This window comes from Populus alba, chromosome 1 (assembly GCF_005239225.2).
Source record: "Populus alba chromosome 1, ASM523922v2, whole genome shotgun sequence".
Taxonomy (NCBI): Eukaryota; Viridiplantae; Streptophyta; class Magnoliopsida; order Malpighiales; family Salicaceae; genus Populus; species Populus alba.
The window spans coordinates 1,243,056-1,255,058 of NC_133284.1; the positions used below are offsets into that span (position 1 = coordinate 1,243,056).

At 32.9% G+C, this 12,003-nt stretch overlaps 1 protein-coding gene across 1 annotated transcript; it reads left to right on the forward strand.

Annotated features, from left to right (window-relative positions):
- The first annotated feature begins 6,117 nt into the window (after positions 1-6,117).
- Positions 6,118-7,425, forward strand: LOC118049806 (delta(12)-acyl-lipid-desaturase). Its single transcript, XM_035059928.2, has one exon. The coding sequence runs from the start codon at positions 6,154-6,156 to the stop codon at positions 7,279-7,281; it is 1,128 nt and encodes a 375-aa protein (XP_034915819.1). The 5' UTR covers positions 6,118-6,153; the 3' UTR covers positions 7,282-7,425.
- Positions 7,426-12,003: the final 4,578 nt, after the last annotated feature.

The window sequence follows — 12,003 nt, forward strand, 5'->3', positions numbered from 1 at the left end:
ACACCGTCATGGATGTGAAGGGGAAGACAAATGACAACATCAAGGCTATAATGGATATAGCTTTATACTGTAAGCATAAAAATATGGAGTTGGTTTATGAGGATTCACGGGTCGCAAAACCTAGGGCAAGCTTCGTGTTAGAGAAAAACGCACAACTGCTAGTCTACAAATGGCTTAAGAGTCTGCGTTTTCTGGATGGACATGCATCGAACATATCAAGGCTTGTTAACATAGAGGACTGCAGATTGTATGGAATGAAGAGTCATGACTGCCATGTGTTTATGCAAACACTCATCCCATTAGCTTTTCGTGATTTGTTGCCAAAGGAAATATGGGATGCACTGACGGAGATCAGTCATTTCTTTAGAGATATATGCTCTAGCAAGTTGAATGGTGAGCACATTGAGAGGCTTCAAATGAATATCATCGAGACACTATGCAAACTTGAGATGATATTCCCTCTTTTATTTTTTAACTCAATGGAGCATTTCCCTATACATCTACCGTTCGAGGCAAAAGCTGGAGGACCGGTCCAATATAGATGGATGTACCCATTCGAACAGTTAGATATTACAGTTGCAATGGAATTCATATCTAAAAGTATTTTATATGTTTTTCTTAATTGGAAATACTTGAATTGTAATTCAATGCAAGTACTTGTTTAATCTAAAGAAAAAGGTTAAGAACAAGGCGCATGTAGAGGCTTCGATATCTAAGGCCTATATTGTTGAAGAGATCTCAACATTTATCTCGTACTATTTCAAACCTCATCTAAGAATAAGAATCAATCACGTTCCACGGCATGATGATGGCGGTGAAGTGCCTTCCAGTGGGAACTTGTCAATATTCTCCAATACTGGACGACCCACACCTAAAAATGCCGTAAGAGGAAGATATTTATCGGAAATAGAATTCAAACAAGCACACAACTATGTTCTATTTAACTGTGATGAGCTGAGACCATTTATTCAGTAAGTTTATATATGTGCAATACAAATTAAACTTTGTCAGTAATATACTGCTAATTATATATTGTGAAATCATACACTCATTATCAGTTGCAGGCAACATCAACAATATTTGCTCTCCAATAACTCGCAGCTGACCGACTCCCAGATCTTTCAATTACAAGATGAACAATTTGTAACATGGTTCAGAACACATGTAAGCACTATCACAAACTCATTCTAACTTGCAAAATTACTTTACGTATGCATGTCATTACGAGATTCTCGTTCATTTACCGTTTATTGAAAAATCACCGACGTCCATACCGACGGACCGACGTCCGTCGGCATCTCACAGAGAGTTCGAAAATAATTACAACAAAATGCTACAATCACCGACGTCCATACCGACGGACTACCGTCCGTCGGCATATCACAGAGAGTTAATTACAAAAAAATGCCACAATCACCGATGTCCATACCGACGAACCTACGTCCGTCGGCATCTCACAGAGAGCTCGAAAATAATTACACCAAAATGCCACAATCACGCGTCCATACGTATTTATCGACGTTAATACCAATGGAATTATTAACGTCGGTCAGTGCCAAATTTTACCGACAAAAATACCGACGGATGTGCGAATTCCAAAGAGCGTGAACTTAATGCACCGCTGACCGTGTCAGATTACCGACAAATTCACCGACGGACCGTGAAAAATATTGAGGGTAATTAAAAAATTCAGTGCGAAATTTAAAAATTACCGACGGATTTTTAGCCAGTTACCGACGGATTTAATTTAAATAATATTAATTTTATATTTCCGTCGGTGAATCTGTTGGTAAAACTGCACTATAAGTTCTTGCGTCCGCCCCTTCAGTTCATTTTTTCTTCTCCTCCGTTTCTCACCCAATATTCTTCAAGTTTTCAATATTTTTCCTTTCAAATCTTCAAGCTTTGTTGAATCTCTAGCAAGCTTAGTTGTGAATCTTCATCACATTAAAGGGTATGTGTTTTTTTTATTTCATTTCATTTTATTTATTGTTATTTTTATGCTTTTTATGTTTTTTGTTTTGTTGAATTTTGTTGTAATGTAGATAAATTTTTTGTTTCAACACATTATTAAAGGTATGCATATTTCTTCCCTAAAGTCTATAGTTTTTTTTTTTTTAATTTTTGAATATTTTTTATATTGGCATAATTGTTATTAGTTAATTTATTGAATATTTGTTGTTAATGTTGAATTTACCTTAGAATTAGTAATTGCATATGTTCGACTAATTATTAATTTAACTCTATAGTTGCATGATTTGTGTTTAATTATTTTCATTGTTTTTGGTATAATTATTTAATAATTTGTTGAATTAATATTGTTAATGTTATTTACCATAGAATTAGTGATTGAATATGTTGGAAGAATTATTAATTTTATTCTATTATTGCATGATTTGTGTTTAATTGTTTTCTATTTATTTGAATTTATTGTTTTGTTGTATTGACATAATTATTTAATAATTTGTTGAATTAATATTGTTACTGTTTTAATTTTACCATAGAATTTAATTGAATATGTTGGAAGAATTATTAATTTTATTCTATTATTGCATGATTTGTGTTTAATTGTTTGTATTTATTTTGAATTTATTGTTTTGTTGTATTGCATAATTATTGAATAATTTTGTTTGAATTGTAATTGTTAATGTTGAATTTACCTTAGGATTAGTAATTGAAATATGTTGGAATAATTAGTATAGATTGGGTGAATTGGTTGTGGCTATTGTTAATATTTGCAGGTTTGTGGATTTGGGTAGTTATCCAAGTATAGGGGAAGTGCTGCGAATTTTTTTTTAACATTTGAATTTGATTATATAATTATTTATATAAATATGGGTTAGATGCACATAATGAAAACCAGAGCTTCACGTTAGCATCATCAAGTTCGTCTAGCAGCGAGAAAGATATTTTCTTAGGTGCCTCTTAAGAAGAGAGACCTACACCACATGTGCCGTCAACTGATGCTGCCTCTTCCAGCACTGTTTCACATCGCAGAAGCGGCGTGCCTTCACAGCGGAATCAATTTACCCGCAAGTACGAGGCACAATGGAAGGACGATCTTTCAAAGTAAGTTTGTTAAGGTTTTAGTTTTTTTTTAAAAAAACAAATTTATGAAGTTGCTATTTAATTAATTTCAATTCTTTTCAGGTTCACAAACATTGAGGCCGCCCGAGTAATATCATCGGCGTTTAAAGCGTCGATGGAGATTCCATTGTTTCAATGAAGTCAGATATCCAAACATCCTCAATGGATGCCTCAAATCAATGCATGGTTTTCCAGATTTGAGGTTCGTGTTAATATATAATTTTCAGCTTATTTCTAATAAATTCTTAATATAATTGTAAATAAATTGTTAGCATTTTAAAAAATTATTTTTTATACACAGAATCGATTCTGCTGGAATGAAGAACATAACACTGTTGTGAGGAGGTGTGGGAAAATCACACGGCCGAGAACTTGCGGTCGGCCGTAGTGCTTCAACCGTCGGGGAGCTCCAATCAGTGTCGAGCTCCCAATCTAAGGAGTTCATGGCCTTGCAGCAACACACGGCTCTGCTCACCGAAAAGTACGACCACCTATTAGAGGTGTACACACAACTCGTAGAACAACAAAGAGTGGCGTTCGAACAACAAAGAATGGAGTCTGAACAACGAAGAGCGGAGTCTGAACGACAAAGAGTGGAGACTGAACGACAAAGAGTGGCCTATGAAGAGCTTCGTCAAATGGTCATGAACATGGCACAAGGTGGAACATGTGCACCAAATCCTTTTTGGCCGCATAACAGCCAACCTCTTCCTCCTCCTCCTCTAGGACCTTTATATTAATTTTTAATAAACATTATTTACATTTAAAATTTCATTTAATGTTTTTTTGACACATTCATTTTGTAATGAATATTATTTATCTTTTATTTTTTGTTTTTGATGCTTAATATAAATTTTATTTGCATAATTGGTTTTTATTACCATTAATTTATATCATTTTTATATTATGTATTCAAAATAATTTAAAAAAAAATAAAAAAAACATTACAGAGGGGATTTACCGACGGAAATTAATCCGTCGGCATTAGACAGTAGCCGAGACCATCACCGACAAATTTCCAGACGGATAAATTCGGTCGGTATATTTTTTACTCACCAACAGATATACCGACGGACATATTCCGTCGATGTTTTATCTTACCGACGAATTTATAGACGGATATATTTGGTCGATTTTTCAAAATTCACCGACCACTTTACCGACGGCCAGTAACCGTCGGTGACTTGTGATACCATCGACGGATTTTAATAATCCGTCGGTATTTTTTTCAAGGGAAACCTTTTTTTGGCGCGCAAAGTCCGTCTGTAAAACCGTCGGTAAATGTTTTTTTTGTTTTTCTGACCGATATAGCGATGGAATGTGGAATCACCGATGAAAGGTTAGCTGACGGACGTATTCCGTTGGCAATTTAGTCGGTAAATAGTTTACCGACGAACTCCTAATCACACACCGACGGAATATTTCTGTCAGTAAAACTATGAATTTTTGTGGTGATTGTCGTAGTTGTGTGGTGAGAGGGCATGCCTTGCATTTGTTGTTAGTCTTGACAATTTCCCAAATGTGTCATCAAGCATGCATTAGTGTCAATATCAAATTAACCAGACCAGTAAAATTTAACCCTTAATTTCGTTTTTAATAATTTTTTTTTAAATATCAATAGGTTGAAGGCATGGTTTTGACCATGTTAGTTTGTGTTAACTTGAGTATTTTATTAGACTAATCAATATTTTTTATTTTATTTTTTTAACTTGAATTGATTTGAGTCTCCTATGTCCTGTTTAAATTTTACAATTATGATTATACCCTTTGTTTTTCATTAATTATCTTTTAACTTCACCTGCATTTCTTAATTAACCGTTGCAATTTATGGAGGTAGAAGATTATTATTTAGGTGGTTGAAATATTAATGATGATCATGTCTATATTTCTTTTTCTGATGTTTAGATTAGGTTAACCAGATCGATACTTTGGCATGTACTATTGGTTTTAATGTCCGACTAATTTTAGGTATGCTGTGGACATCGCATTTATATCATCATTTAATAGCTAATAATTACAGTGTATTCTTGGAACAATTTTACTGAAGTTTCAACAAATTTTGTTAAACTCATACACGCAATATGACAATGAAATGTACAGAAATAAAATCTAGTAGGTAATTCAGGAATTTAGAATTAAAAAATTTTTTTTAGTTTCAGATTTGAGTTTTGTAGTTGTTAATATAAATGACCATCAAGACTTGTATGGTCGTTAATTTCAGGACCCGTTAAATTAAGTCGAGGTACACCCATACTAACCGAACATCCATATTAATAAAAAAAATATATTTAGAACTGTAAAAATAGCATTATAAAAATCATAGATGTCACACTTGTATGGGGTGATCCAGAAAAAAACATTTGGATCGTTAAATTATTTTTACTTGTTTTTTACTTGTAGGTTGGTGAGTAAACTGAGATATTTTTTTTTTAAGAATTTAGTGTTAAATCTATAGGGTTTGTTCAAATTAATTGAATTATAGATTAACCAATTTATTTTAAATTTTAAATTGTAGATTCCCGAATCAACCATTTTGACTATGCTGGATTTATTAACTATCATAAATACTAGCCACTCCATGTATATTTTTATATTTTTATTGTATATTTTTTTAAAAAAATTAATTGTGAAAGTTTTTACATTGAGATGAATAATTTCCATTTTTATTAATAAATTATAATATTTAGAAGGTGTTTAGAATTATCGTAACGATTATTTTTAAAGTATTTTTTATTCAGAAATTATTAAAATAATATATTTTTTATTTTTTAAAAATTATTTCTGACATCTTCACATTAAAATAATTTAAAAAAATTTAAAATTTAAAATGAAATAAAATGAAATATTTTTAAAAACATTTTAAAAACATAAAAAATAATTAATTTCTTCCCGCATACTTCAGACATTTTCATGGTCCTACAACATTTATTTTTTCCTTTTCTACTAAGCCTATGCTTTCTCGAGGCAGGTACGTAATTGCCATTGATACACATACATGCTATGAAATCAGATTATAAGAATATGATATCTGCTAAATCATCATATTCAAGGAAGCTGAGGACGACAATGGGAGTCAATGGAGTGCATGAAGGAAAGGAAAGCAGCTTCAATAGAATGCCAAACACGGAGCCTCCATTTACACTTGGAAAAATCAAGAAGGCCATCCCTCCCCATTGCTTCCAACGATCCCTTCTCTGCTCATTGTCCTATGTTGTCTATGACCTCTCCTTCAGCTTTCTCTTCTGCTACATTGCCATCACATATTTCCACCTCCTACCATCCCCTCTTGCCTCCATCACATGGCCCATCTACTGGGTTCTCCAAGGCTGCATTCTCACCGGTGTTTGGGTCATTGCTCATGAATGTGGCCACCACGCCTTCAGTGACTACCAGTGGGTTGATGACACGGTTGGCCTAATCCTCCACTCTGCACTTTTCATCCCATACTTTTCCTGGAAATACAGCCACCGCCGCCACCATTCGAACACAGGGTCCCTCGAGCGCGACGAAGTGTTTGTCCCGAAGACCAAGTCCCGTGTCGCATGGTATTCCAAGCACCTAAACAACCCACCAGGCCGAGCTTTAAGTCTGGCTGTATCACTTCTGATTGGCTGGCCCTTATATCTAACCTTCAACGTTTCCGGTCGACCCTATGATCGCTTTGCCTGTCACTATGATCCCTATAGCCCCATATATTCTGATCGTGAAAGACTCCAGGTTTACATTTCTGATCTAGGCATTCTTGCTGCAACTTTTGTGCTCTACAGCATCGCTGTGTCTCGAGGGCTGGCATTTCTGATATGCATTTATGGGGTACCGTTACTTATTGCTAATGGTTTCCTTGTCACCATCACATACTTGCAGCACACTCACCCTGCATTGCCACATTATGATTCCTCTGAATGGGGGTGGCTTAGAGGAGCTTTGGCAACCATGGATAGAGACTATGGGATCCTGAACAAGGTCTTCCATAACATTACAGACACGCATGTCGCTCACCATCTCTTCTCTAACATGCCACATTATCATGCAATGGTGGCTACGAAAGCAATCAAGCCAATACTGGGTGAGTTCTACCAGTTTGATGATACTCCGATTTACAAGGCCTTATGGAGGGAGGCAAAAGAATGCCTGTATGTTGATCCAGACGACGGAGCTCCCCAAAAAGGCGTGTTCTGGTACCGGAACAATTAGTTTTGATGCTACTGCCTCTAAAATCTAGCTAGCTAGATCACCCCCGAGCAAGGGATCAGTCAAACTAGTATAATTGTGTTGCTAATAAATGGGGCTGAAGGTGTTGTTGAGCCAATAATGGGATAGGCGTGTGATGAAATTCAGCTTCTGGTACTTCTCTTTAGTGTTTTGTTTGTCAATGCGGGCGTGGTTCATCCGCATTTCTAAATTAAAAACATCAGAAAATGATATTTGGAGTTTGGAAAATATGTTTTTACTTTTCAATTAGCTTTTGTTTTTAGACCAACGAAGCAAGATTTCCAATCATCTATGATTATAATGAAACCTACGAACATAATTTAGTCAGGAAAATACAGAAGAAATACTGAAAACCACAAACAATAGTAGCAAACAAATTTAAAAAAGAAATGTTGATCCCGCTCATATCTTTCAACTAATAACAAATAAAATCATGATTTGATTTTCAAGCATTCTACTAGTTAGAATACAATTAGATTTTCGTCAAGCCTATTGCTTCTTTATTTAATAGCTAATTACCAACCAATTATATTATTTACAATCCATAAATCAAAAAAAGATATGGCCATTGGTGGCCTTATATTGAGATTGAGTTTATCTCTTCATTTTTTTTTTAATAAGCTATCCATCAACATTAAATTAAAATTCATAAGAAAATGAATGTTTTTTCTATATATACAAAAATAGATATTTTTCTATTCTTTATTATAATGCTTTTTTTAGTTTTATTTTCCTATTCATAAGAAAATGAATGCCTTTTCATATAAAAAATAGATATTTTCTATTCTTTATTATAATGCTTTTTTTAGTTTTTTTCCTATTTAAAACAAATATTTTTTTCTAGTTTAGTTTTTCTATTTAGTATTATTAGAATTTTTTTAATTTTTTTTTTATATAAAGTGTTGTAATATGACCTTCTTGGCAAGTGAAGACAAAGAAGAATAAAAATTAAATATTTTGATTGTGTCCTTATAGTTATTATGTTTTTGGTCTTTAAATCTTTTGATATGTAATAAACCTCTTTTAATCCTTCGCTCTTGAATGCATTAATTAATATTAAAGCCCAACTATTGATGATTATTTTGCTTTGCTATGTTGCAAAACAACCATGATTGAAAGAGATTATAGAGCATGATATGCTTGTGTGGGAGGTGATGGTGGGGTTTCTTTCAGAAAGAAAAAAAATATCCAAGTGTTTTCATCTATGTCATTTAATATTGTTTAAAATCCTAGTGGTGGGACACATGATAGAGTGGCTTACTCAAAGATATTGTGTTAGGAACCCATGATGAGATGACCTCCATAAAAATATGTTCTTGATGAATGGTAATTTTTTAAATGTGTACTAAACTCGATGACAATATTCTTCCAGATCTGTGAGACTAATGTAAGATATTTTTTAAGAACATAAATATTTTTTTATTTTTTATTATGATGCTTTTATAGTTTATTTTTTAATATTTGAATGGAACATTTTCTCAAGTTTTTTTTCCTATTTATTATTATTAGGATTTTCTAGTTTTTTTTCTCTGTATAACGGGTTGTAATAGCTTTTTGGTAAGTGGTGACATAAAAGAAAAAAAATTGAATATTTTTGTTATCTCCCTATATTTACGTTGATTTGGTCTTTTACGATTTTGACATATTACAGACCCTTTATCTTTTTGCTCCTGTCTGCATCAATTGAATAACAGATCCCAACAATTTTTAGTGATTGTTTTACTTAATTTGTTGTGTACTACAAAACAATAATGGTTGTAAAAGGTTAGGACATGATGTGCTTATATAAGAGGGGATTGGTAACTTTCTCTTAAGGAAAAAAAAAAAAAAGCATTCAGGAATTGACATGTTGTTTGTATTTGTGTTTGTTACTGTTATTTTAAATCTTGTTGGTGGGACTCATGATTTGGCATATTGTATAAAGATATTATGTTAGAAACCCATGATGAGGTGACCTAAATGTTCTTGATGAAGGACAATTTTTAACTGAATACTAAACTTGATAACAAGTTCTTTCCAGCTCTTGAGGATTAATGTATGAACTTTTTTTTAAAAATAATTTTTTATTATTTTTTAATTGTTTTTTTTCTATTTTTCTATTTTATGGGATTTTTTTTCTATTTTTATTTATTTAATATTATTAGAGTTTTTTTAGCTTTTTCTATATAAAAGTTACAATAATCTTTTTGATAAGTAGAGACTTAAAAAAAATTAAATATTTTGATTATCTTCCCTTATAATGCCTTTGATCTTTGAAGATTTTAACATATAATAAACCTTTTTTAACCTTAGCTTTTGCTCTCATTTGCATCAATTTTATTGACTATATCAAAGTTGTCAATTCCGTTTCGTATAGGTGTTTTGTTTTTTCAATTCAAATGAAATGTTTCAGTTTTGGCATGCCGTTTCGGAGTTGTACTGTTCATATATATATATATATATATATATATATTCAAGCAAACATAATTTAAATTCAAGATAAATTAATTATAAATTATGCAATACAAACATAATATCAAACAAATATAATTTTAAAATTTAAAATATTTCTAAATAGTCAAGATTAAATAGATCTTTATCTTAAAGAAATTCAACTTAAACAAAATATCAAAATATTATGAAATTAAAAATTTTGAACACAAATATTTTAAATATAAAGTTAGGTCAATGTTATCAAAGCTAATGGAATCTAAAACATCCATTGTTTTGCTCAAATTCATACAAAGTATAAACATGAAAAAAACAACATGAATATAAACAATATATATTAGTGATAAATCTAATTTTAAAAAGTTAATATCATTGTTAATGAAAATAGTAATAATAATTTTTAATATTATTATTAATATCATTGTTATTAAAAATAGTAATGAAAAAGAGCTTTTTATACTTGGGTGGTTTAATTAATTAAATTAAACAAAGTTCAATTTGATTCAATGGCTTTTCAAGACCGGAATAGAGCATGTGAAATGAAACCGGAACATTTTAGACGGAATCTAGCCGAAAAATCCAGAATGGACCGAGATTTGAAATGAGATGAAAATTTTTCTGTTTTATTTTATTTTTTGAATTGATATGAAATGTTTTGGTCATTTTGGACAAAACAGAACGGAATTGATAACCTTGAACTATATAGATACCAATTATGTAGACGAGAAGACAAGAAGTATAGCATGCTTATGAAACGAAAAAAAAAAAATAGAAGCAAAAGCCGAAAATATATAAAGGATGACAAATGTTTTGGTGATATTTCCTCTGTCAAGTTGATTTGTCCTTGGAAAACCTTGCTTTAAATAGAACCAAGAAATTAAATAAACACGGACAACCGCACAACATAGAGATAAGAAAAAATCATGTACGGGATAAGATAAAATTTATCTAGTTTTTAAAGGTCATTTGCTAGAAAATCCCTTCAATTAAAGGTATAAATTAATCTCCCTAAAAATATCCTTCTTCGTTGATGACTACGCAACAGCCTCATTATTCTTATTAGAACATTCATCAAAACTTATCTGAGCCATCTTGAGAGCCTGGTGACGAGTCTCCGAATCCTGAAGCAGTACCCGACTCGAAAAACTGGCCGCGCCGCGACGCTTCAATCTTCCTCTTCTTAGCGTGATAGCTCATATGCCCACCCAAAGCATTTCCATTTATAAAAGATGCTTTGCAGATAAAGCATTTATGCTTATGAGCGCGACTTGTTTGGGCTATTGATAGAGACCTTGGAGTTCTCCTGAGAGGACTTTTAAAATGGCTTGACAGGGTTGTGCTACCCAATAATTCTTGTTTTGGTTGCAAATGATGGGCATCAGGGAGTTGGATTTCTTGAGCTTTTGACGACAGGGAGGTATTCATCAAGCGTAGAGACAGTGAAAGATATTTAGGCATATTTTGATTGGTTTGGTTAAGGCTGTCCAAATTTGCCACAAGGATTGGTCGGTCAATCCGATTATTAAGGATGATAGGGTTTGGTTGGTAATTGTTCATGATCATGTTAGAGCCAACATTCAATCCAACCAAATGATTCCCGAGGCTTTGAACATTTCTATCAGTTGTGAATGCTACATCGCTATCGCTATAGCATGGCGATGCATATTTCAGGATTCCTGAAAATTGTGTTTCTTGATATTTGACATGAATTGTTTGACAAGGATAGAAGAAAGGTGGGTTCAAAGAAGTAACTCTAGGGGTTGGAATGAGACGAGGAAGAGATTGTTGGTTTCTCAAGGCGATGAATTGATGGCTAGTAATCGGAAGAGAGTGAGGGTTCACCATAGAAGGATGATGAGCACTGATCAAGCCAGAAGAATGGGGTTGCAGCTCGTCTGTGGCAGTAGGCTCTGTAGCCACTACAACTCTAGGAAAAGGAGCACACTCAATTTCTGTGTTGGATACAACCTCTATTTCGGCCAATGGTGGATTTGTATGGATGAGAAGATTTTGAAATGATAAATTCGGGGCAGAAAAACTGGCGTTGGACATGTTTGAAAGATTTGGGAGCTCAAATTCTTTGCCCATGGGGATAGCTACATCGAACCAATCCTCAATGTATTGCTGTGGATCATGCTCAACTTGCTTGGCCATAGAACTAGATGATTTTCCTGATGGGATTTTGGTGAGAGAGGATAGGCTAATGTGTGATCATATATATATAGATTCACCTAATCAATACACAGTTAAATACACACTCTCACACCATTACTT